Genomic DNA, 26,920 nt, shown 5'->3' with positions numbered 1-26,920 from the left:
CCAGAAAATGTGCCCACATCAGAGACACTGAAACCCTGTGTGTAGGACGTGCAGTCGAAGATCTTCAGACCTTTAAAGAGGCATCTAGAGAAGAAAGAGGGGACTGCAGATTCTCTGTGGGTCCCCAGGCAAACATCTGCCCCTGCAGAGCCCCCACTTCAACATCTATAACACGGAAGGGTCTCTAATGTGTGGGTTTGTGTGGGGGGTTAGTGTTTAGCTGCAGAATCCCTTTCAAATGGGACTGTAATTGGAACCCAAAATATTAAGCAAATTAAGTCTGAGTTGCTTTGGTGTGAGTGCATGGATCAGGGTAGCTGAGTGTAAGTGTGTGAATGTGTGAAAGCGTCTCCATGAATGAATTGTGGGTGGATGCGTGTGAGTGTGTGAAGGTGTCAGGGTGTGTTAGTATGGGATGAGCACGGGTGAAGGTGTGTGTGTGTATATGAGTGTGTTAATGTGTGTGCGTGGATATCTGTATCAGGGTGTGTGAGTGTGTTCGTGGGTGTGCTGTGAACAGGTGAGAGTGTGTGTGTGAGTGTGGTTTTACGAGTGTGAGTCTGGATGCATGTGCATGTATTAGGGGGCCGAGGGGCAGGCCTACTTTAGCCTCCCCCCTCCTGCTGGTGGCCTCCTCCACGCCTCCCCTCCCTCCTGCCATCCCTGGCCCCAGGGGACAGTTGGGAACCGTGTGGCCCAGCCATCTCCCCTGACTCTGCTGCCCTGCCAGTGCTGGTCCTGTGTCCCCTTGCAGCGCCGAGCCCAGCATTTTCAGGAGCTCCTGGACTCGCCCACTTCCAGCAGGTCGCTGCCCGTTCCTCTCCAGGGCCCCTCACGTGCCCTGGGCAGGCCCCTTCTCCTCCAGGCCGGCTTCAGTGAGTCTGTGAGTTTTCCTCGCGGAGCCCCGGGCCGAGTCCTCCAGAGCCACTGCCGGGAGTGGTGACTCACCACAGCTGATGTCATCCTCGGAGTCAAGGCCTCCATCACACTCAAAGAGCACTTTGTTCCCCAAATGGAAAAGGCAGGGCCACACACCCAGAGGAGTTACTACAAAACTCTTCCCAGGTGCCCGTGGCCCTCACACCTGCCCACAGCTGCCAGCCTTTACTGTGCCACCTGGTGCACGTGGTCCGTGCGGTGGCTCTGAACCCAAGTTCCTGGAACAGGTTTGGGGAAGGCTGTGAGGAAGGGGTCCGAAGGCCTTCACTGCAGCAGGACAGAAGACCCACTGCCTGCTTCCTGGGGCTCCAGTGTGGCTCTGGAGCTGATTCTGCTTAGCGCAAGGTGTACGTGTGTGTGTGTGTGTGTGTGTGTGTGTGTGTGTGTGTGTGTGTGTGTGTGTGTGTGTGTGTGTGTGTGTGTGTGTGTGTGTGTGTGTGTGTGTGTGTGTGTGTGTGTGTGTGTGTGTAGGGGGTGGTCAGGCCCTGGTCACAGAATGAGGGAGTCATACCACTCTCCAGGCTCATCTCCTCAGTTCCCTTGTCTCGGGCCTACTTATCCGATTCTATTACTGATCCTGTGATGGCTAACAGTTGGAGGGTGGCTGTGAGGGGAACTGCAGAGACCATGAGGGTACCTGGCCCGGAGTCGGCCTAGTCTCCGGGTTCTGAGTGCTCCCAGTGTGCTGGGCCCTGTGCTGTGCGTGGCCCTCACCGTGCTGTCCATTCTCACGGGGACTCTGGGGACCAGCTTCTATTGCTGCCCTGCTGTACCAATTAGTCTACAGCTCAGAGAAGCGAATTAGCTTGCCTAAAGTCACAGCCCAGTTAGTGGTAGACCCAGGCCTCAAGCCCAGGTCATTCTGCTACTAAAACCCAGGAGGTTAACCCTTACCTGTGGCTGCCAGCTGGAAGAGGGCATCAGACACACCCAGGCCAGACTCGAAGACTCTTATTCCATAGGGCCAGGCATGAGGGGTGGACCTCTTGTCTTTTTTTTTTTTTTTTTTTAGGACCTCTATCTTTTTAAAGGCTCCCTGGGTGACTCTGATGTGTGGCTAGGACTGGAACCTTCATGCCATGTTGTACTACCTAGTCAGATTTGAATCCTGACTGCAATTGCTTATTATCTTCATGGCCTTGGAGCAGTAATTAACTTTTCCAAGCCTCAGTTTTCTATCTTGTAAAATGGGGATAATAATATTATCTACTTCATAAAGAATCAAGGGTAAAGATGAAATGATTGGTGGAAAGCTCTTCTAATAGTGCCTGTCATGCAGCAAGCCCGCAGCAAATCTTAGCCATAGATGTTATTGTTTCTTGTCATCCATTCCTGGGTCACCCTTGCCAGACTCTGTGCTGGTGCCGGGGACCGAGAGATGAGTCTGCATGGTCCATGCCCAGGAGCCCATGTTTACGCATATCAGGGAAGCAAGGGAACTAACCACCAGAATGCAGAGAGGAGGGTGTAGCGGTGGAGGGATGGATGGGGACTGTGGGGACAGAGGGAGAGCCGCAGGGGAAGCCCAGGAGGCAGTGGACTATGATAGGCTGGCTCCTGCACTGGGGCTTCGGGTGAGTTACTTCCCCTCTCTGGGGCTTGAGTCCCTCCTTTGCCAAATGAGAGAATGAGCCCCACCTTGCCTCCCCGCTGGTGAAGGGAACAGGTGAGAGGATGCTTCAGAAACTGGAGAGGGTGCTGGTAGGTGCAGACTTCTTCCTGCTGGGGACACCCAGCTGGGCCCCCCAGCTGGGCCCAGCTCCTTCCAGCGGCCAGGCAGGGCAGTCAAGTTGCAGAGCCCACGCTTTGCCAGTACACTGACCACCACCAGGCCCCTTCAAAACCATCATTTTCTCAGTTGAGGTCAGAGGCCTGAAGGAGAGAGAGAGAGAGAAAGAAGAGCTTATACAGTAACTTCATTGAGCAGGAAAATTCCTGCGCTATATATGAAAACCGGAAAAGGGAAAGAGGCGTTCTAAGTTTACATGTAGAAAAATGCTCTTCTGTAATTCAGAAAAATGAGGTCTTTGATTGTTGGCAAGCCCAGGTCTCCCTTCTAAGTTGATCCAGGATTTTTCCCTGGCAGGGAAACAGTTCTTTTTTCTAAGAAATGCATTGGGTGGTAGGTTTTTCTAAGAACCTCTTGCGTCTTTGCTGGGTGTGGATGGAGCTCCTGCAGCAGGAATCCTGTAGCGTTCATTTTCCTTGGGAAGGGAGTCAGGTAGAGCTGGGCGCCTCTGGGAACTCCAGCCTGGGTGGGGTGATGTTTCCTCACAGGCAGAGCTATGACATTTTCCTGGGCACAGTGCTCCCTGCCTCCGGCCAGGCCGTGCTGCCCAAAGACAGGACGTCTGTGGGGGGAGGGCTGGGTTTGTACTGGTCCCTGTTGGAGTCATTCCTTCCAGGCCTGAAGGCTGTGGGCTGAAGGAACTGGCAGTTATGGGTGGGTAGAGAAACTGGAAGACAGATAGGAGAGGAAGATGCAAAACTGGAGACATTCAGACCTGGCAAGGGCTTTTGGAAACCATCTGATGCAAGCCTTTCATTTCACAGGTGAGGAACCTGAGACTCAGAGAAAAGGGACTGCTGGAGATCATATACTGCTTTGGTGGCAGAATCTGCCTCCCAGACCAGGCCCCATCCACCATCCCGTGCAATGTCTGAGAGGTCATGGTGTGGAAGTCCAGGCTGACTTGTATGTGGTCCAAAGGGCAGAGTTAGACCCAGCCTGGTAGGTGGGAGCTACAGGGGGACATGCCTTAGCTTACTGGGAGACAGAAGACTTAGAATTGCCCAGCGGTGGCCAGGGTTGTCCTGGGGGCATTGAGCTCCTGAACAGTGGAGATATGCAAGCAGAAAGCAGATGGCCTTTGTGGGGGGTGGGGGTGGAATATGGCGGAGGCAGCCCCTTCTCCAGATGGTGAGCTGCACTCTTTCTGCATAGAGTCTGTGACTTGGTGAACTCCCAGCAGGCAGCAAAGGAGGTACTGGGGACCTCCTCTCTCCCCAGGGGCTGAGTGCAAGGAAATCCAGGAGAGAGGGGCCCTGCTGTGGTCTGCAGGGCAGTTACCCCAACTTTACCTATACACACTTAGCTTGCTGGCCCCAGCAAGGTTGGATCATCTGGACCCCCTGAGCCCTGCCCCCAGTGGGAGCAGGAGGAGTCAGTGAATCCCCATTTAAGCTGACTGAAGTGTTCTGTAGTCTTCACAGCTGCAGGTAGAAATGGGATGTGGGGAGGGGACACCTTTTGCTTTAACAGACAGCTGGTGTAGGAAAGGGGCAAACGATTGGAGGAAGGCACCTGGGTTCTAGTCCTGGCTTGTCCACAGCTCCCCACTGACCTCAGACCTGCTCTCTTGGGTCACTTCCAAACCTGACTCTGATTCTGGCCTAGGCGGTGTCCCGGGCAGCCGCAGCCAGGAAGCCTTCCTTGGGTTTCATGGGTGCAGTTCTCCATGTGGCCACCAGGGGCCACTGCTGCACACATTCCTGCAGTGTCCTTAGCTTCCCTGTCTGACTTCTCTGCAGCCCTGTTTGACCTAGAGCCAGAGGAATGCTCCTTAGCCCCTTGGGGCTTTAAATGCTAACAAGCGCGAGCACTGGGCTCAGGTCCCAGACAATCATCTGTGAGATGGAGCTTTGCAAAGCCAAATACAGTTCCCTAAGGAGGCAAGGCTCCATAGCCCAGGCTAGCCCTATGCACTGCCTCAGGACCCCACAGATGGAAGTGCTGAACCAGCCCATTACACAGAAGGAGAAACTGAGGCCTGCCTGGGGAGGAAAGATGTCAGCTGCCCTGGAGCGGAGGAGAGGGAAGGGTTCCAGTTCTTCACCTCCTCTAGCCAGGTCACTGTCGTCTCTGTGGAAGGAAAAGCTGAACCCTGCCCTGTTTGTTTCTTCATCACTAGGATTCTGCCCCGGTTTCCATGGAAACTGGCTTTGGACCCCTGGGAGGAAAGTCGCACCGTGTGGTGACTGTTCAGATTTTCCTCTGCCCAGTCCATCTCTAAAGCCATCTGATTCCACTTCCCTGTGCCCTCGGGTGGGGCTCAGCCAAAGTTGTGCTCAGGAGCCTGAACCAAAGACAGATGCCCAGTTGCATCCGTCTCTCCCCTTTCCGCAGGCCACAACACCAAGTGCCTGCCCTCTGCCAAGCCCTGATGTGGGCATTGGAAGGAGGGAGTCATGCCTGTGGCTCTGTGTATGAGGTGGGAGTGGAGCTGCAGTGTCCTGGGGTGCAGCTGAGCGAGCTTAGAAAGATTCAGCTGTGAGAAGACAGGGAAGAGTGTTACCAATAGGAGGAACAGCACGAGCAAAGCCAGGGACAGGAAAAGGGGGAGAATGAAGAGATGAAGCAGGTGTCTTGAGTGGAATTTCAACTTGATCCTGAGGGCACTGGGGAGCCATTGAAGGCTCTGGAGTTTGTGAGTAGCATGAGTGGATGACTGCTAACTGAGAAACCTAGATCATGAGCTTCTTGAGAGACTGCATTCTAGATTCAGCTCCATATCCCCAGCTGCACACAAGGTATGATGTGGGGCTTTATACATGTTATCAAATTCATGAATTGGAAAAGTGGGTTGAAGAACCCCCATTGGAAATGAAGCTATCCCTATGCATTAATGAAGTGAGAGATTAAGACTGAGGACAGATGTCCTATGAGATAGGTCGTTATCTTTGGAGAAGTGTGGCCCCCTCCCACAAAGGGCCCCAAGGTTCCTGAGGCCAGAGAATTCTGCAGTCAGTTCCCCATTAGCTCTCCGCCCTCCAGTCTTGCCCCTCAAGAATGGTGAGATGTCTTCCCACTAGCTGTGCTCTCCACCCCCCTCTTCCCACCCAGCACAGAGCCATCCCAGGACAAGCCTACGGACCACGTTGCTGGGCCTGTTTGTCTTGGCTCCCTGGCTTCTCTCCCCTCCCTGGTGGCCCTCTGAGCAGGTGTCCCTCCTGTTGGAGGCCAAGGAGAAATGAGCCAGCAGGCCCAGGCGCAGCCCTGAGCATGGGTCACTCCAGGCCAGGGGTTGCTCCCTGCCACGCCACACCATGCTGTGGGACAGTGTGTGTGGGGGGGGGGGGAGGGGCGGGGGGTGGCTGCTGAGAGCATGGCTGGGCTGACTCGGACTTCCTCTAGATTGTGGCTTGGTTCCCCCTGTGGCTGACCCCGTGGAGGCAAGGCCTGTTGCCTGATGCCTGCACACTGGTCCTCCCTCATAGCTGAGGTCTGGGCAGCAAGGGGCGGGTAGGATTAGGAAAGGATCTCTTTGCAGACTTTGTTTTTTTGCAAGCTATACCTTTGAATCAAACAGAAGGCCAATTTCTACCATTTGTTGAGCACTTGTACTTTTTCTCCATCATCTCATTTGGTCCCCATGTGTGAGATGGGTGGGACGTCGCCACATCACCAGTTAATGATCCACCCAAAAGCTGCCCACTTGGTAATCAGCAAAGGCTGGATCTGAATCCAGCTCTGTCCAGTTCTCCTCTACAGGCTATCTCTTTTGCCCACTCTCCCTCTGGCCAACCAGTGGCCTGTGCCTGGTGGGGCTGGGGCAGCCCAGGGGTCATGGGAAGGGCACCAATTCCAGGTCACCTGTCATTCCAAGTCACCCCCAAGGCAGAATCATACCTCCCCTCTGTCCATCCTTGCTTCAGTGCTGCATCTGCTGCTTCCTGGCTGTGTCTCCTGGTCCTGGAACTCTCTCCCTAACCATCCATTTCCCTGTCTATAAAATAAGGAGGTTGGATAGATTGGTGAATTTTTTTTTTTTTCCAAACCAGAATCCTCCTGGAAGTAAGAAGTCCCAGAATGGCCATGTGGAAGCCTGGGCTTTACTGGCCACGGCAGCGCTGGGCTGCTTTAAGCAGGCTTTGGGTGCGAACCTCTCAGCCCCTGTCTCTGGGTCCCCTGAACCCCACCTGTCCCTTGAACCCTCGGGACACCACTTAGAAACATGCCACTGGATGAGAGGCCCCGGGTCATTTATTCCCTCTGGAACCACACATTCTGCAAACCTGGAGCATCCTACCAGAAAGGGGCTTCCCTCTGTTCTCAGTAGGAGAGGGAGAGGAGCTGGAGGCAGAGCTTTCACTGCATTAGATGGAGAAGAAAGCAAAGCTATCAGCAGGGTACTCATGGTTTTGTTTTGTTTTTATCTTTAAACTGTGGAGGAGAGAAAAGAAATCTCAGTGGGGTACTTGCTTTTATTTCTATTTCTTTTCTTTTACTCTTTTTTTTTTTCTGTCTTTGTATACAGAGATGGGCTGTATTTGAGTGAGGAAAAACATGAAGAAAAGGTTTTATACTTTCTAAAAGGGGATGGAAGGAGTTAATGTCCTTTTCACATCATGTACTTGGGGGTAAAATTCAAAAAGTACAAAAGAGTATCCAGTGAGAGGAAAGTCTCCTATTGTCCCCCAGCTCCCTTCCCTGGAGACAATCTCTTGTCCCAGTTTCTTGTGTATCTTTCTAGAGATATTCTAATATATATTTTAAAATATATTTTGTGTATTTATGTACTTAACATGCATTAATATATGTGTTTCCAACTGATAGCAATTCTATTCTGCGCCTTGTTTTTCTTATGTTTGTTTCTATTTAATACATCTCGTTTCATATTGAAACCTAAGGAATCATACCTTTTTAAAGGCTGCATTGTATTTCATTGTATGGATATAGCTAAAAGTATTATGTATTTAACCATTTCCCAAGAATTCCAAGACAGAATGGTTTTAGATACATTTTAAACAATGCTTCATTGGATATTCTTGTAAGTGCTTTATATGTCACATATAACTTTTTATCTGTTTAAAAACTTCATAGAAGTATAACTGCTGGGTCAAAGAGTACATACGTGTAAAATAGATAGCTAGTGGGAACCTGCTGTATAGCACAGCGAGCTCAGCTCGGTGCTATGTGATGGCCTAGTTTGGTGGGATGAGGGGAAGGAGGTCCCAGAGGGAGGGGAGGCGTGTATGCGTATGGCTGATTCACTCACTGCGGCAGAAACTGACACAACATTGTAAAGCAATTATACTCCAAAAAAAAAGAGTACATATGCACTTTTAATTTGATAAGTATCCTAAAAGTGCCCCTCCCACAAATGTTATGCCAGTTTACAGCCCCACCAGCAAAGCCTGCAATGGCCTTTTTCCTCAAACTCTTGTTAAACAGAATCTTATTCAGCATCCTGATCTTTGCCACTATGATAGGGAAAATGGTATCTCTTCGTAATCTTACCTTATCTCTCTCTCATTCTGAATGAGGTTGAGTATCTTTTCATATGTTTAAGAGCCACTTTTTTTTTCTTCTGCTGTGGAAAGAATTTCCTCTTCTTTGCCCATTTTTCTATTGGATTCTTTGGCCTCCGGCTTATTCGTTTGTTTTTTGTATTAGGGTAATTCATTTGCTGTCTGCAATATATGTAGCACATATTTTTGTCCAGGTTGGGATTTTATTTGACACTATGGGGATTTATTTTGCTATGCAGAACTTTAAAAATTTATGTGTTGTTAAATTTAACCAAATTTATAAATCTTTTTTATCTTTGGCTTCTGGGGTTTGTCATACTTATTTAATGCAAGTTGTAAACTGGACAGAAAAGGCATTGGATTGAAAATCAGGGTTTTTTTTTAATATTTTATTTTATTGGCTGCAATGGGTCTTTGTTGCTGCGCACGGGTCTTCTCTAGTTGCGGAGAGTGGGGGCTACTCCGTGGTTCGCTGGCTTCTCATTGTGGTGGTTTCTTTCGTTGCGGAACATGGGCTCTAGGCACGAGGGCTTCAGTAGTTGCGTAGCACATGGGCTCAGTAGTTGTGGCTCACGGGTTCTAGAGTGCAGGCTCAGTAGTTGTGGCGCACGGGCTTCGCTCCGCAGCATGTGGGATCTTCCCGAGAATTAGTTCTTTTTTTTAGCCTCCAAACCCCTTCCCTCCTTTAACCTCAGTAAACTGCCTTCTTTCTGTAAACTGAAGGTGTTGGACTTCATTCATTTATTTGTTCATTTTTTCATTCATTCATTCATCAGCACTGAGCTGGATACTGGGAACACAGAGATGAATGGTGTGGTCCATGTTCTTGTGGTCCAGTAGGGAGAGAGACAAGTGACCCAACAGTGACCTGTAGCATGCTGAGGGTGAAAGTGGAGGACCCCAGTGTGTACTGAGGGAGCATCTGATGCAGCCTTGGGAGGAGGATGTAGGTCAGGAGGTGAAACAAGGGATTTCAGGGGAGGTGAGTCTTGAAGAATGAGGAGTTATTCTGGTAAAAATAGTTGGGGCGGGGGCGGTGAGGTTGGGTGGGTTGCAGAGGGAAGAGCATTTGACGTAGAGGGGAGAGGACCTGCAGTATTCTGGGGCACCAGAGGAATGGCGTTGGGCATGCTGGGGAGTCGGAGTGTGGCTGGGTCTAGACCGCAAAGGCCTCCCCAGCCAGGCACCCAGGCCACTGTGGACCCTGAGGGCGCAGATGGCCAGAGAAGCCTTCTCATCAGGGCCTCAACATGACCAGATTTGCCCTTTTGCTGAAAATGGGGTAATCGTTTTCAGTAGTGCTGTGAGATATTTTCCATGATATTTTTAATAAAGAATACTACAGGAATATTTTCAAATATCTCCTAGCTTAAGAAATAAATATCATCACTGTAGTTGAAAAGCCCCATGGACGGCTCCCCAAATCTCATCTCTCTACCTCATCTAAATGTTGGCAAGAACATGCTTCTGGTGGACATGTAAAATGGCACAGTTGCATCTTAATGATAATTAAGATAATAATTGCATCAAAAAAGGAATGATAATTGTGGGGTATAATGTAGGTGTTAGCTAATGCTAGGGCGGTAATCCTATTGCAATATATAACATAAGTGTATCAGGTCAACACTTTGTTCACCTTAAATTTACACAGTTACATGTCAGTTACATCTCAATTTTTTAAAAATGGCACAGTTGCTTAACAGAACAGTTTAGCCACACTCAGTGAAGTTGCAGATGAACATACCCATATCATCCAATAATTCTACCCTAAGTGGTGGAATTACCTGCACAGGTAAGCACAAGGAGGTGTGTTTAAGAAAGTCTATAGCAGTAGTTGTTGTTGTAGTGATGGAAATCTCACTTTCCATCAGCAGAAAAGTGAACTCATCCAAAGTGGCTTATTTATACATAGAGTACTGCTGTGAAAATATGAGACCTAGAACCATGTCTCAACAGGGATAAATCTCAAAAATACACTGTTGAGTGGGAAAAAAAAGTTCCAGAATATATGCAGCATGCCAACATTTACATGAGGTTAGGAGACAGGCATTGCGGTGTGGCATTCTGTTAGACACATATACTCATGCAGTAAACACACAAAGGCATGCGTGGGGATGATAAACACAGGACCCCCAGAGGGGCTGCCTCTGGGGCATCGGCAGGGGGAGCAGGATTGGAGAGTTCATGAGCGCTTCAGCTGGGCTGCTATTTTCCTTCTTAAGTGGAGTGGTGGGCCCATGCCTGTTCCTCATGTTATTCTTGTTTTTAAAATGTTAATATTTTATTTAGCCCAGAATTTCCCCAAATTATCATCTCAACATGTAATCAATCTAAACATATTAAACAAAATGAACATCTTACATTCCTTTTTTCAAACATTCCTTTCTCAAAATCCAGTTTGGATCTATTGTCTCAGTTACAAGGCCTCATGTCCACCTCTCCCTGGGACCTGCCTTCCTCTCTCATTACCTCCAGTACATGTGGGTGCACGTCACTGCAAGCCAGCCACACAGCCTTTTCCCAGGGGATGGTGGTTGGGTGGGACCAAGCCTGGGGTCCTTTCCAGGCCACCACAATGGAGGCCTGTTATTTTTCCCCCCAAGGGTTGGTGGTTAAGAGTCCAGCCTTTTCAGACCGATGCTCTGGCCTTGGACTCCTGGCGGGCTTACCTTGGGCAAATTTCTTACCTTCTCTAAGTTTTCTCTGGAGTAGGGTGGGGTACTCGTACCTACGCTCGTGGAGCTGTTGTGAGGAGTAAGTGAGCTAATGTATGTGAGGAGCTTGGGGCCTGGTGTGAGAGCTCGGGGAGCATGGGTGATGCAGCTCATGATCATGGCAGTGACAAAGGGCGGTGACCGTGATACAGATTTCGGCCGTCCTATGGGCTGGGACCACTTCGTTTTGTCCCTGCTTTTTCCCCCACATCCTGAGGCACTTAAACAGTAGACCTCATTCCAAACAAAACAAAACAAACGTATCCACTTTTAAAGGAAGAAATGGGCGGGGGCGGGGGGGGAATCTTTAAGTAGATGGTGGAACATTGTAGGGATATTCTAGGAGTATTCTTAAATGTTTTCCAAACTGCGGATCATGACTTGTTCGTGGGTAATGATATCAATTTAGTAGGTTGTTTCCAGCATGTTTTTAATGAAACAAAAGAGAAAAAGAATTGTTAAACAGAAAGGAAAATATTATAGTGCCTGGTGAGTATTAAAAGTAAACACTGTTTTATGAAACATCTGTTTCAGTGTTACAGATATATATATTTGTCTAAACGTGCATATTGGGTGGCCATGTAAATGCATTTCTTATTGTTGGTCATTGTCAAAAAAGTTTGAAAAACAATAATTAAGACACAGCAGTAGGGCTCCTGAAGGATCCCATTTCATTCCTGACTTTATTTCTTTCTCATTTCCAAACATAGTAGAATATATGTGTGAAGCATGGCCTCCTTTCTCCCTCCCTGCAGAATTGGCTTCCCAGGGCCACCTGGACCTCACGGAGCTCATCGGCGTCCCGCTGCCCTCGTCTGTGTCCTTTGTCACTGGCTATGGTGGCTTCCCAGCGTACAGCTTCGGGCCTGGTGCCAATGTCGGCCGCCCTGCCAGGACCCTCATCCCACCCACCTTCTTCAGGGACTTTGCCATCAGTGTGATGGTGAAGCCCAGCAGCGCACGAGGTGGCGTGCTCTTTGCTATCACAGATGCCTTCCAGAAGGTCATCTACCTGGGCCTGCGGCTCTCAGGCGTAGAGGACGGCCGCCAGCGGATCATCCTCTACTATACGGAGCCCGGCTCCAAGGTGTCCCATGAGGCTGCCGCCTTCCCCGTGCCCGTGATGACCCACAGGTGGAACCGCTTTGCCGTGGTGGTTCAGGGCGAGGACGTGACCCTCCTCATGGACTGCGAGGAGCACAGCCCCGTCCCCTTCCCGAGGTCCTCCCGGGCCTTGGCCTTCGAGCCCAGTGCGGGAATCTTCGTGGGCAACGCAGGAGCCACGGGGCTGGAGAGATTCACCGTGAGTCCAAGTCCTGCAGATCAGGGGGGCCACTGGACGCTGTGCAACAAACACAAGCAACTATTCTTGTTATTGTTTTATTTTTAATGTCCTCAAAGGGGCATGCATGCTGGGGGGAAGAAAGCTTGGCCCGGAACAGATTCCAGCCCTGAGTTTTCAGTGTAGCCTGATGATTTTAGACAGTATCTGGATTCTCTGATCCTCTCTGTGTTTTCTTATCTGTGAGTGGGGAAAAGAAAACCTAGGCCACTGGGTTGTGGAGTCACGTGAGCTAACCTGTGTGAAAGCACTTTGTATGTTTTAAGGCATTATAAAAGGGGTAAGGCTTGTTCTATCCTTCAGTGATTTTATCTTTGGAAAAGGGTGACAGTTGTACATAATTTCTGCAAAGGTGGAATAGCTGGGATGTCAGAGTGTGAGGTAGTTTCTCCCGCTCCTTTTGGACATTGTGTCTTGAAAGAAATAGCCAAAAACTGATTTTGCTATCAAAATGGGTTTTTATGAATAAGCCATTCTAAAGCAAATCCCTGAGTTACTGTAGTTGTTCATTTAGTCAGCACTATTCTTACTGATACCTTCCCAATTGATTCAAGACAGGACTGTGGGCTGCGGTTTGGGTTTATCTGTAGTACAGTGGACGATGGATTTTAAGAAGTTAAAATCCAATGAATAATTTTGAAATTCTCACTTGGAGATCGTCATGGAGAATGAGCTGTCAGGTGTGGGGAGGGGAAGCAGAGTGGAGGCAGGGAGGCTGGTTACCACTTACTCTGGGGACAAGTCCTTTCAGCTGCGAAGCTTTGAGCCATGGGGGAGAGACACTTTCTGGTGGGGCGGTGGGGCGTACGTTTTAGGGCTCATTGCTGACAAGCTGGGGACCTGGGGACCAGTTAGGAGGCTGCTGTTAGTCTGCACTTTGAACACCGTGATCTCCAAGGACCTCTCTAGTTAGTGTGGTTCATATTACATTGGCCCAAGGAGCGTCTCCCTGAATGAAAGTGGGCCTGGAAAGTGGCTTGTTTTCCTTGTCACGGCCCCGGGCAGCACTTCTCACACCTGTCCTTTCACTGGTTCTTCTCTGTTACAGAAAATCATGTTTCCTATTGGTGCCTATGTTGCAGATGCGGCCTCTGACCTCTCTGCTTTTCCCTAGGGTTCCATACAGCAGCTCACTGTCCACCCTGACCCCAGGACTCCTGAGGAGCTGTGTGACGCTGAAGAATCCTCGGTGAGCCCTCACTTCTCCCCGTCGCCCCCACAGTGGGCCCTGTAGCCACAGCAGCCAGAGAAGGGCCTGGCGCCCAGGCAGTTTTTCCTTCCCAGCGTCATGGAGTCTCTGAAATCTCTCCTCTTGGCAAGCACTGCGTCGAGTCCTATTTTGGGCTTTTTGGCTTTATTATTATTTTTAAGAACTTCAGCCATGTCTTTGGTGTGTGTGTGGCGAGTGAGGGCGGGGGGGAAGAGTTGTGTTTCTTCTAAGGTGTTAGGTTCTTCCGTTGCTGTGCCAGTCAATGGCCTGGTTTCCAGACTTCCTGCCAAGAAAGGGTGTCAGGATTCTAAAATCAAAGTTAAACCTCTAAGACATTCTGGGTGTAAATTCTTATAAAAACAAACCTAAATTTAGCTTCTGTGCTTGGCAAATGAATCAATTCCTCAGTTGTGGGGGGGGCGCAGGGGAAAAAAAGATGGGTCCTTTTCCCCTTCCCTCCCCCACTTCTTCCCTCCCTCCGTCCAGAATTGGCTGAGCACCTGCAAGGTGACAGACCTGGGGAGATGCTGGGGATAAAGGGATGAACTAGGAACTGTCTCCATCCTCAAGATGCTCACACTCACCCAAATTGCAGTGATAGAGCTGAGTATGGTTGGTCCTCAGACCCAAACTCTACAGGTCAGCTGGGGGCAGGAAGGTGGAAGAGGAGGAACAGGAAGCGAGTCGGGGAGGAGTTGATGCCTGACCGGGGACAAGCAAGTGTCAGCCAGATGAAGAAGAAAAGGTGTTCCCAGCAGAGGCCATGGCACAATGCAGGAAAGGCAGGGTCAAGCAGAGCATGGCATGTTCCTAGGGCTTCTGCTCTTCTTTGGGTGGTGTCAGCCCCAAAACGAAACATAAGCTGATTTCATTCATTTAGTAAAAAATGCTGCCGGTGTAGCTGGAAAGCCCCTCAGAGGTGGAACTTGGCTCTGTAAGAATGTTTGCTCTCCTTGAGGCTGTGATCCCGGCCTGGCATTCCCACGATGCTGAGAGAAGGGAAGCCTCGTGTGTCTTTATTCCTTCATCTCTGTGTTGCCATTAAAATTGAACAAATTGAAACAACCCAAGGGTCCACAAGTAAGTTACAAAATCATGGCACACAGGTGTCTTGGCTGCCATTAGGGGGCTGATTGTGAAGACTGGGTAGCAAAGAGAGGATGTATTTTAAATGTAACGGTTCCCAATGGGAAATTCTGGTGACAGCCATGCAAAGATTGGGAATGACTTTTGATAGAGATTGAAGGGCACCTGGGCAAAATGCAAGTAGGTATGTTAGAGAGACTGCATGGATTGCAGTTTTTTGTTGTTTGCGCAATAAAACGTGGACAGAAACAAAACGAAGAGCCAAGTCATATGCTCTGTCCTCCATCCTGCTCTCTGTGTCTCCGTCCGTCTCCACCCCTCTCTGTCTCTTTCACACGCACATTGTGCCTCCACAGGAGTCTGTTTCTGTGACCCCCCCGTTGTAAACTGCCCCCCTCTGCCCCACATGATTTGTCTCCACACAGGCATCAGGAGAGACCAGCGGGCTTCAGGAGACAGATGACGTAGCTGAGATCTTGGAGGCCGTCACCTACACTCAAGCCCCGGTGAGTACTGGGTGCTGTGTCATCTTGGTCGGTTTTTAGGGGGCTGGGTGTACCCAGAGCCCCGGCTGACTGACTTCTCTGTTCTCACATCTGCGATTTCATTTGACAGCTCAGCTGGGGAGGTCAGGAAAGTACTGGCCAATGGGCATTTTGCAAAATCCCCAGTGCACGGGAATGGCATCACCTGGGTGCCACCCTGTGCTGTGGCCACGAGAGGGCTGTCCGAAGACGAACTTTGTGCTCTATCGCCGCGCAGCTGCGTGAGCTTCGGTGACTTACTCAGCCTCTCTGAGCCGCAGTCCCTCTTCCATGAAGCAATAATCAGAGTGCTGTCTTATGGGGTCCTTGTGAGGTTAGATGAGGCCGTGCACAGGCAAGTCTCGGCCCAGTACCTGGCACAAGGAAAGTGGCCCTGAATGGTGGCTGTTGTCACACTAGCTTGGGCTCTGGCTGTGAGAAGGAAGTTGGGGCCCCCACTCCTATGAGATGCAGAGTCCTCCCAGGAGCTTGCTTCTGGCCCCATGGGAAAGGCAGCCATCCTCCTAGTGGTGTGGGCCTCCTCCCTCCTGGGAATGTGCCCTGTGGCTGAGACAAGGAAGTGGTTTTAAAAGCACTGAATCAGACCTTGGAGACACCAAGGAGCCTGTTTTAATGAAAACAGCCGGCAGTGTCTGAGTCATGGAGCGCGGAAGCCCCAGCCATCTCCTCAACTGGTCTGGCTCAGTCTATAGACTCATCTCTGATACAAGAAAGCAGGGAGCTGGAAATAAGGCGGAGGCTATAAATTAGAGAGCTCCAGGGACAGAGGTGTGGGTAGGGCAGAATGGGACCAGAGTCTGTGTTAGTGTCAGGGACTTGAAGGTCAACCCTTTCTGTTCAGAGGTGTAGAGAAAACTGCCCTTTCTACAGATGAGCAAACTGAGGCCTAGAGAGGGGAAGAGATGGGCCCTAGGGTAAGTGACTGAGCTGAGGCTAGAGCACAGGTCCCCTCATGGCCCATCAAGGGTTCAGGCCATGACCCTGTGCTGCTGGTCTGGGCAATGTTGCAGGGGTGCATCCCCAGGACCACAGCCAATTTGGGGATAGCTGGGATGGAGAAAGTCAAGGGTCCAAGGTATCTGCCTGAGTGGTAACTGCAGGGGGGGTGGCTGCTCTGGGCAGTGTTGCAATCCTATGTGCCCATCAGCCCTTGGTCACCCCACTGGCATGGCCATGGCATAGGGCATCAGGGCACAGAGCCGTGGCCCCCTGGGCTTTCTAGCCTGACGCTGCCCCCCAGGGTACCAGTTCAGAGCTAAGAGTGAGGCTGACATGGGCAGAGAGGCTAATAACCCAAGGTGGTCCTGAGGGGTGGACAGGAAAGGGGAGTGGGGCTTAAGAGAGTGAGACGTGGAGGCAGAGGCTGGTCAGGGAGGGCTATCACCTCCTTTGCAGGGCGGTGTTTTCCTTTCATTCCCCAGAGGAGGTGCTGAGGTACACGAGTGAAGAGCTTTGCCCTGGGGCTGCCCAGCCTGGAGGTGGCAGAGCCAGGTCTCCAGCCTGGGGTCCAGGCCACTGTCAGTCATGTCACCCCCGAGCTGGGGACTTTCCCCTTTCACCCTCTCCCGGAAGCCTACCCTCCCGGGCCACAACCCTCCCCCCTCCCCTGGCGGGGGCATTTCTCTCTTCGGCTCAGACGTTCCCCTCCCCTCTCTGTCTGGCTTCTCTCTTGGAATGAATCTCACTTCCCTGTCCTCACCCTTTCCAAACTGCCACCCTCCAAGACACAGGCCATGACCAGCCAACTGAATCATGGGCTGCCTGAGCAGTCAGGGACTTAAAAAGCCATCCCCTCCTCGCCTCCTTCCCCATTTAGGGTAGGAGTCCCTGCTCCCCCATTCTTCTCCCTGCTAAGTCAGCGTCTGCTGACACACCTTTCCATTTCTGGAAAGTTCTATCTTTGCTGAGTTAGAATTAATACCCTATGGTTCTCATCCCTGGCTGTGCATCAAAGCCCTGAGAGAGAGAGAGAGTGTGTGTGTGTGTGTGGGGGGGGGGGGGGTCCGTCCGTATGTGTATCTGTGTATATGTCTGTGTGCTTGTGTGTGTATGTGTATACGTGGGGAGGGGTGCTGGGGGAGGGTCTTAAAAAAAGCCTCTTGCCTGGGCTGCGTACCTGGACGTTCAGATTCAGTAGGTCAGGAGTGAGGTCTGAGAGTCTGTACTTACACAAAGCTCTGCACGTGATTCTGCTCCACAGCCAGGACCTCTCTTCCAGCCACACCCAAACGCTCAGATTCCCAGCACACAAAGCCCTTGCACCCCTCGTCCACGCCTTGGCTTCTGCAGTCCTGTTTGCCAGGGTGGCCCCTGCCTGCCCCTGTCTCTGCCTGGCCAGTTCCCACCCCTCTCACCAGAGGCCACAGCCGCACTCCCCTCACACGTGGCTCTCGCTCCCGCAATCCCAAGTGTCACATTCATCACAGTTAGTTGTGTCTGGTCTGCGTCTCCCCAGCAGTCCAGCAATTTAAGGACAGATGCCCTTTTTATTCACTCATGTCCACATCCCGGGGATCAGCTAAGACACGGCACACAGTAGGGCCTCAGGAAATACGTGTTGAATGTGGGCCAGCAAATCACCACATTTTGATTAAAAAGTCTTAAGACTCAACACTCCCATTTTGTCACAGGCCACACGGGTCCTCCATCCACACTAACCCCTGAAAACCTGCAGCAGCCGGTTGGAGGCAGGACACCTGACCCTGACCACCGAGGGTCAGCTCACTAGCTCTGCCTTGAGTCCGGGCTTCATGGCTGCCTTGCTGGCAGTTTGCCAGAAGAGGTTTTTCGCTGACAGGCTGGGGTTGGTGATTTCATATACCTCCACCTTTGCCACCTGGAGTTACTGAGCTCAGCCCACCCTTACCTGACGGTCCTGTGTTTCCCGCACCCTCACCTGCCCTGCCTGCCTCATCTCAAATCTCAAGCCCCTTATAAAGCCACTTGGCTTCCAGTCACCAGCACCCTTGCTCCAGACTAGACACAGGCTGTCTTGGCCCCATCAGGTAACCATGGAGAAGTGGCTTCCCCCAGACGCTTGGCAGGGAGAGGAGAGGACCTGCCTGGGGCAGGGGTCCTCACTGCCTTGCTAGATGACCCTGCCGCTGGGAATAGGGAGTTCGTACTCGGTCTTCTTCCCAGCCTCTCCTTGGCGGGGGGTGGGGGGTGTGGGGAGAGCCTGCTTGCTGCTCCCACTACTCCTCCCCGGCTCCTGCCTCACGGGGCTTCTTCAGTGCACCCTCCTGGTCTTCTGGCCTAAACCTCAACTCCCCCAGTCCATGCTCTCACTGACACCTGGAGGAACTCCCTAAAGGGCACACCTGCCCACATCTCCCTCATCCTGAGACCCAAAGGGATGCTGTTTGTTGCCTCTGGTTCAAGGCCAGACGTCTCACCTAAGAACCAGCCCCCTCCCTCTCTCTATGTCCCCAGACTTATCCCCCCCTTCCCTCCCCGAACCCTCGCCAAGCACAGGGTGTCAGGCCCAGGCAGTGCTGTGTCCTTTCTCACCTCAGTGCCTCCTTCCGTCCATTGTTTTCTGAAACTCTGTTCATTCTTCAAGGCTCAACTTCGTGAAGCCTTCCATCCCTGCCCTCACCCTGGAGATTTTATAGTACAATAAACTATATCTTTTTTTTTAGTACACAAATATTCCACGTTCATTATTGAAAAAACTGCAAGTGCACATTAGCAAAAAGATAATCACCTTTAATATCAGCACCCAGAGAAATTACATCTAGTGACTTTGGTGATAGCTACCATTTGTGGGCTCATACTATGGGCCTGGCCCTGTGCCAAGCACCTCCGTGCATAATATACCTTTTAAGTAGTTATTATTGGCCCCATTTTACAGAAGAGGAAGCTGAGGCTCTGTGAGGTTATATGACTTGCCCAACATAACATAGCTAATAAGTGGAGAGCTGGGATTTGACCTGAGTTTGATTAAAGGAACTGAACCATGAAGTTTGGGGCCCATAAGAATCTTCCTTGTTCTGACGGACCAGAGAGTCATCATTTATGTACTAGGTTCTGACATTAAGGAAATAATCTTCTGTTTTTAGTCAGGATAGGTAAGTGATGGCTGTGGTAAGAAATTTACCCTGAAATCTTCGTGTCTTAGTTGTTTCTTATTCATACCACAGGTCCAACACTGGTCGGCAGGGTCCTTCCATTCACCCTGGCCCCTTGAGCTCAGAAAGCGATGAGGTTGTCTGACCACTGACAAGCCCTGGGTCATAGGAACTGCTATCTGTTCCTGGGTCTGGGGATGATCTTGGCTCCCCTTTATCAGGATTTCTGCCTAGATCTCTGAACTGCTGTTTCCAACTGTTGGGATTTTTTGTTTGCTTGTTTTGGCCTCGTTGGTAAAGGTGGTTAAGACATCGACCGGCTTTGGAAAAGCTACACAGAAGTTGAAGTTTCCTGGAAAGGAAACCATACCCATCTGTTACGTTCGTAGGCATGCGTGACCAGTACACACCTGGGACTGGATTTGTATCGCTTTTAGCGCAGCCCCCTCCCTCCTTCCCTCCCTCTCTCTCTCTAACACATCTTTACTGAGCACCTCCTCTGTGCTGGCCTGGGATGCCGGGATCACAGGGATATGGCTTCTGTGCTCGAAGAGCTTCCACCAAGAATAGCGGAGTTTTGCTGTAAATTGAACACAATTCGATTACCCTAACATGTACCTTTTTCAGGGCCTGGGGGGTTCAGTGATCGCCCAGGTACACCATAGGCAGGTCTAGGCTTTCTTCTGGGTTTATTCAGCTCTTGTGGAGGTACTGTTTTCTTCAGTGAGACTCAGTGCCATATTTTTGCTTTCCTACCAAGTAAATCCTTTGGGGCCTCGTTTTTCCTCCCTGCAGTCTAAAGAAGCAGAAGTTGAACCCATAAACATACCTCCAACTCCATCCCCTCCCTTTGAGGATGCAGAGCTTTCCGGTGAACCTGTACCTGAGGGGACCCAGGAAACGGCCAACTTGAGTGCCATCCCGCACAGCAGCCCTGAGCAAGGCAAGTCCCTGATGCACCTTCATACGTGGCGGGTTGTGTTGAGTGACGACTGGGTGATGTATGTGATATAGAGTGTCTCGACCTTCCCCTCAACCCCTTGAGGAAGGAACCATAATCACCCTCATTTTACAGACAAGATGGGGAAATCGAGTTACAAAGAGGTTATGTCACCCAGCTGAGGCTCTGGAGCTCATAAATGGCAGAGCTGGTGTTTAATCTTGGATGTCAGAACTTTTAACCCCCAGACTTCACCCCTCCAGAAGGGCCTGGGGTGTGAAAAGCTTGTGATCATTGCGGCTGCTTATTAAATACCCACCGTGTGCCAAGCGTTTACAGACTTCCTCTCCAATCCCGACAACATGTCTCCTAGTCTCTAGTGTTAGCCAGTATTTTACACGTGGAAAAACTGACGCTGGCAAAGGTGAGTGATGTGCCCACAATCACACAGCTAGTGCGCAGTGGGACTGAGCCAGCACCCAGGCCTGACTCCAGGATCCCTACTCTTTCCATTCTCGGCCACAAACTCACTGACTCTCAGGGGATCAGGCCATCTAAACTCCTGTTGGCACATGTGGGAAACTAACTGATGGCCAGAGAGGGGCAGCTACCCAGGAGGTCACTGGCAGACCCTGGAGGCAGTGCTGGCCTCCTGGCTCCCTGTCTAGAGCCCTTGCTCCTGGCCAGCCATACAGAGGAGCCCTGGCGGAAGCACAGGATCTGACGGGATCCCCCAGGCAGCAGCTTGACATGTGCCCATGGGCTGAGATTGGCCTGCATTTTCTGCCCTTTATCAGAGGGGTAACCATTCAAATTGAAGTTACAGACAGCACCAGAGCACCGAGATTTAGGTATAAGGTCAGAAACAACCCAGGCCACCCACATTCACATGTACAGCCCTGGAACTGGTGACACAGATTTAATGACCTGGGAACATGCTCATGGTGTACTCCACAAAAAAATTGGCTTTCAAAACTATACGAGTGCTGGGACCCTCAATTTGAATATATGTTATTTGTATCTATTTATATAGAGCTATGTAGAGCACTCTATGTGTGTGTTAGAATAATACACAGCAAAATGCTGTGTGTAGTTATCTCTGGGTGGCAGGACTGTAGGTGGTTTTTATTTTCTTTTTGGTACTTCTATCTTTTATAATTCTAATAAAATTCTATGTATCATTATTCTTTTTACTTCTGCCACGAATAAATGAATGTTATTTTAACAACTAAACCTGGGAAGTCTGTGAGAGAAGGTATACAGCACTGAATAGAAAAAAATTGTATAATAGTTTAATAAAGTTACAACAGCGTCCAGGAGTCAGGGTGTAGCTATGGAAAGACTGCTGGCCAATAGCAGACGCTTCGGACGGAAGCCCTGCTCGGCTACCTATTTGCTGCTGGGCCTGGGCAAAGGCTGGACATTTCCAAGCGTTGGAGTCCTCCGCCGTCCACTGGGTGTGTTCACAGCCCCGGCCTCCTGGGTGGATGAGAGGGTTGGATGCTGCGGGTGCGGGTGTGGAAACGGGTTTTGGACTGTGCACGCTGCGCTCCTGGAGGGAATTAGGATCTCAGAGCGAGGGCAAGGAGAGGGCGGAGGCTGCAGGGCTGGGGGGCAAGGGCCTCTCCTAGACTGAGGGCTGAGTGTGCAGGAGGTGGGATCCGGCCTGAGCACAGCGTGCCTGTTCCCCGGCACCTGCCAGATTCCTCCTGCGGCAGACAGAAGGCCAAATAAATGGAAACGGCAGAGCTGGCTAGAGATCTTCATTCTTACTGAGTAGACAGCTCAGTGAGGAGGAAGGGGCTGAACCCTGAGCCCTGTGCGTGGCTAGGGAGAGCCTCCCAAGAGTTTTATTCCAAGGGTCCCTGACAGTACCTTGGTGTAGGACATCTGCCACCCCAACCTCCATCCTTCAAGGCGTGGGGACTCAGAGGCCTCGAGGCCCTCTGGCTGCTAGCACAGCACCCCCTTGTGGTCAGAGCAGGGAGGACGAGAGAGGGACTGGCTGACCGTTCCGTCTTTTACGTGCATGTGGGCACAGGGTCCCTTGAATAGTTCAGTGCCTCCCCTCGACACTGTCCTTACTATGGGACATGTGTGAGCACAGTGTGTGTGGAAAGGGCTGGCTTCAGGGCCCCTCCCAGACTCTTAACGGGGCCCTTGTTCCTCCTGCGTAAAATGGGGTTGATAACCACAAGGTGCTGGTGTGCAGATCAGAGCAGGACACACACTGTGGGGTGACAGCAGGGAGACTGAAACGTGGGATTCCTGCCTTGGCTCTGCCCACCGGCTGCGAGGTGGTGGGGAGGTCCCTGTGGGTAGGACAGATGGGCCAGCCAGAGGGTTGCAGGAGGGAGTGCATGGGGTGTGCTTAGCTTGGGGCTCAGCCTGTAACAGGCAGGCATTCGTGTTAGGATAATGTCTTTTTCTTTGCTTTAGGACTCCATTTGTTTTTTAAATTGCAAAAGAAACATGTGCTTGTGGTAATAGTTCAATCAATGCAGAGTTATGCAAACCAAAAAAATAGTCGTTTCCTTTCCTGTCCTGTGGAGGAAACCAACGTTAAGTACTGTGGTTTGGCCTAGTATGTGTGGTTTATCTGCACACACATATATATGTATATATCTATATACTTCATATGTTATGTATAATAAATATATTAACTATATAATGATGATAATGTATATAATGATGTTAAAACATGTATTCTCATATATAGTTTTTTTTCCTTCTACAAATATAGAATCACACTGACAATGAACATTTATCCATTGCTAACTATATGTCAGGCGTTGTCCTCAATGCTTTTTCTTGCATTAGCTTAATTGATCCTTGGAACACATAATCCTCAAAATGACCCTGTGGGGTAGAAATTATGATCCCCTCTTTATAGGCGAGAAACCTGAGCCACAGGTTAAGTGACTTGCCACAGGTCCCATTCCTAGGAAGTGGCGAAGCAGGGTCTTGCCCTGCAGTTGGTGCCAGACACAGCCTGTGATTGAAACCACCATGTAGTACTGTCTTTCTTTTATTTATTTATTTGGCGCACGGGCTTAGTTGCTCCGGGGCATGTGGAATCTTCCCAGAGCAGGGCTCGAACCCATGTCCCTGCATTGGCAGGCGGATTCTTAACCACTGCGCCACCTAGGAAGTCCAATACTGTCTTTCAATGTCTGTTTTGCTGCAACATTTTCTCCCTCTTAATCCTGTATTATGGACATCTTTTCAAGTCATAGGTGAAGAGAGACCTCATTCCTTTTCCTTTGCAAAATGCAGTTATTAATTGCAGAATGCCTGCTTCTTGTAGGGTCTGGTGAGATCCTGAATGACACACTGGAGACAGTTCATACTGTGGACGGTTCCCCCATTACAGACACTGGCTCTGGGGATGGGGCCTTCCTTCATGTCGCTGAAGAGGTGAGTGAATGGTAACTTTCATTTGGTAAGTCAGTAGTACATTTGCTTGCTTATTTCAGACTCAGTGGTGACTTGTCTTGGGCACCATAGACGGTGGCGAGGGTTTTCGTTGAACATCATGGAGACTGCCTCCCTCCTGTTGGTAAAAAGGAGGCAAGCGTCCCGGGGCCCCAGAGGCTCCCCAGGGAGGCACCGGGACAGGGGAGGAGAGGCAGCTCAGGCTGGTCCTCAAACCCACAGGGAGATGAATGCTGGGTTCTCAACACGGTACCCACCTCCCTCCCGTTGTGAAGATGCACAGCCTCTTCTGCCCTTGGAGCCCCTTGGAGATAGAATCAGATTAACTGCAGGTGTGTCTGCTCTATGTTTGGTAATTGGCTTTTACACTTGCAAAGCCAGTTGTTTAAATGTGGACACAGGAGGGTGCCAAATTAAAGCAAATTGTGTTTCTCACCTCTGGCCTCTGCTAAAAACCCTGTATCAGCTCATTCTTCCCCTTATCTTGGGATGAAAACTCAAGACATTTCTCTCCTCTCCCATTCACTCTCTGGTGAAAGCCTATTTTCACAGGTATTTCCAAAATCCAGTCCAGCTTAATATCAAAAATGCAATAAAAATACGAATAGAATCAGGACCCAGGCAGGGAAGGAAGCGTGTGTTCTTACTTCTTTCTCCTCCCTGTCATCACTCCCCTCCCCGACGTGCAGAGTCTAGCCCACCTGGAGGGAAGGAAGGGCAGAGTTTTACATGGCTGCTCAGACTGTGATCTGGGCCTTGCGTTCTCTCACAGCAGCTTCTGCAGCTCCTCAGAGGGCCCTGCAGGGGACCTAGGACCCCAATGCATTTTTGGCCTGTTGACTTCCGCCTGGGCTTCCACCCGCTGCTGGTCGCCCTTATCCTCTAGGGCCCTTTGGGTGGAGTCCATCTCAAGATGGCTTTAGCAGGCTCCTCTTGGAGGGGTCATATCGTTCTATCCCGGGAAAACAACGGCAGGACGGGCCTCTCTCACTCTCTGTCTCGCTCTCTTGACTCAGTCTGGATGGCTCCCTGCTTTTTGGCCTGTGGTATTTCCCTAGAGGGAATCACACACCCGTCCCCTTTGCCTCCCAAAGTCCTAAGACTGAATATCCAGCTCACCAAACAGTTCGTGGTGGGGGTGGAGGGAAGCCACAGCACGCAGAACATTGTCTCCAAAGGAATTCTTACTGCAAACACTCGTCCTTTGCGGCTTTTGCTGACGTTGAGTCAGAAAAAAAATCTCATTTTAAAAGCCTATGACATCATCTTTTCTCTGTTGTTTGGGACAATAATTCTGTAAGGACTTGATATTATATGGAAAAAGAGTTCTGTAGCCCAGTTAGTTTGGGGAGTGGTCCCCTCTGTATTCTTCTTATAAGGCTCTGAGGAGTCCTTCAGCAAAGAAATCTCTCTAACTCTGCTCAGCCTAGTGTTTTTAGTAACCAAAAAAAAAAGTTTTGCAACAAAACAAAGCAAAACCCCACACAAAATCAAAAAAAAAAAAAAAAACAACCTTTGTGAAACTGAGATAAAGCATAGTCGGTTTGGTGACTCCAGAGGCCAAAGCTGCTCTCTGTTGCCACTTCCTGCGTCTGCTAGGTAACCTTCAGAGAATCTGCCTGTGAATTTCCCAAGGAAATTGAGTCACAGGGAAAGAGAAGGGTGTCCAGTCTGGAAAAGGCTGAGGAGGACAGGGTTGCTGCCTGCACATCTTTGATGCACCGTCAAGGGCGAAGACATTTGCCTTGTTCTTATGGCTCCTGGATGGGCACGTGGGGGAGATCACAGGGCGGCGACAGGGCTCGATTGAAGTGTCTGGCACTGGAGCAGCTGTCAAAGGAGGCAGTGATCTCCCAGTCACTGGTGTGGCAAACAGATGCTTGGAATCAAATGGGAGACACAGGTGCCGTGCAGTCTCTCCTGCCACAGGGATGCTGGGACTGTTGTGGAGCTGGGGTAACATTATAGATGAGAAAGTGCTTTGAGGAAAGACGCTACAGAAATGCAAGTTGCCAGAGGGGCACAGGCACTGTCTCCTCCAGCCACAGGCACGTTGATCAGGGTCGTGGGCAAGTGGCGTGGTCCCCCGTGATGCCTTTGTTCTCAGGGTCCACGTACGGAAGACGGTTTGGCAGCAACAGCAGCTGGGGAGGCCGAGGTGCCCGTCGGCACTGCCAGTGAAGCGGAGGCCGGCAGCGTGCCCTCCGAGGGACGGAGCCCCTCCATGTCCACCGAGCACCCTGGGGAAGGGGTCACTCTGGTAAGCCGCTCAGAGTGCATGCGCCACGTCACTCGTTTCTGGAGTTTGGTGGCGTCTTGGCTGGGAGCAGTCACTGGCCTTCCTCACCTGTTTGCAAAGTACAGAGTGACAGCCTTGTGGGGCCAAGTCCAAACAGACACTGATTGGGAGGCCGAAGGCTCTGTTGACTCACTCAGAAGGTGTTTGTGGAGTGCTGCGCTGTGCTGGGCGCCAGGTGAATAGGATAAACCCAGCACCTGGGGACAGAGAGGGACGAGGTATGATAGGAGAAGCACAGGGGAGCACCAAAAAGGGGCCCAGAACCCAGACTTGGGGGTCCAGGAAGCCTTCCTGGGGAAAGGATGCTGATGGCGAGACCAGGGGATGCTTAGAAATAGCCTCGTGATGCGAGTGAGACAGATGCGGAAGGTGGGCAAGCAGGAGCCAAGGCCTGGAGGCATCAGCATGAACACACAAAGACCTAAATGAGTGCGGCATGCCTGTGGGGCCTGGTGCGAGCAGTGTGGCTGGAGAGGCCTCTGAGACCGTGGATGCCATGAGAAGAAGCCTGAGTGTTCAGCAGAAGTGGGGAGTCACGAAGGGTATTAAAGGGGGAAATGATATAGTCATAGTAGGATCTTAGAAAGATCACCTGATTCCTGATCAGGAAAAGGATGAGAAAGCAACCCTGGAGGCAGGAGGGTGGGTTGGAGGCTATGTCTAGGTCTGGGCCAGGGCTGGTGTTGGCTCGCTGTGGGAGTGGCCAGTGACGTCACCTCAGGCCAAGAGTCCCAGTGAGTGAAGGCCTGGAAAGCATCTTCGTTGATTAGTGACCTCCGGGAGAGCAACTTTAGCTCCCTCCAGCTGCAGTGCAGCGGATCAGTGATGGAGGCCCTTGCGATGTCTTCCTGTTCAGGCTCCAGATAATGAGGAAGGTTCAGCAGCAGGGGAGGCCGAGGTGCCCGTCAGCAGTGCCGGGGAAGCGGAGGCCAGCACTGTGCCCACCGAGGGACTGGCCCTCTCCATGCCCACCCAGGACCCTGGGGAAGGGGTCACTCTGGTAAGGAGTGTAAAGTGCTGCAAGGTTGAGGTCATGGCTGGGAACAGATCCTGGCCTTCTCAGAGGGCCGGTCTCCATTCTGTTCAGCA

General features: G+C 50.9%; 1 protein-coding gene across 3 annotated transcripts in view; it reads left to right on the top strand.

Moving 5' to 3' along the window:
• Window positions 1-26,920, top strand: part of COL15A1 (collagen type XV alpha 1 chain) — a 99,007-nt gene that overhangs the window by 22,791 nt on the left and 49,296 nt on the right. For all 3 annotated transcript variants that reach the window (XM_057722076.1, XM_057722074.1, XM_057722075.1), the window contains 7 exons: window positions 11,660-12,207; window positions 13,361-13,435; window positions 14,968-15,048; window positions 19,953-20,100; window positions 23,405-23,514; window positions 25,640-25,792; window positions 26,688-26,831. In XM_057722076.1, the coding sequence (XP_057578059.1) occupies window positions 11,660-12,207; window positions 13,361-13,435; window positions 14,968-15,048; window positions 19,953-20,100; window positions 23,405-23,514; window positions 25,640-25,792; window positions 26,688-26,831 (1,259 nt within the window). The remainder of the gene's footprint in view (window positions 1-11,659; window positions 12,208-13,360; window positions 13,436-14,967; window positions 15,049-19,952; window positions 20,101-23,404; window positions 23,515-25,639; window positions 25,793-26,687; window positions 26,832-26,920) is intronic.

This window comes from Hippopotamus amphibius, chromosome 2 (genome assembly GCF_030028045.1).
Source record: "Hippopotamus amphibius kiboko isolate mHipAmp2 chromosome 2, mHipAmp2.hap2, whole genome shotgun sequence".
Taxonomy (NCBI): Eukaryota; Metazoa; Chordata; class Mammalia; order Artiodactyla; family Hippopotamidae; genus Hippopotamus; species Hippopotamus amphibius.
This window is presented reverse-complemented; position numbering and strand designations above follow the sequence as displayed.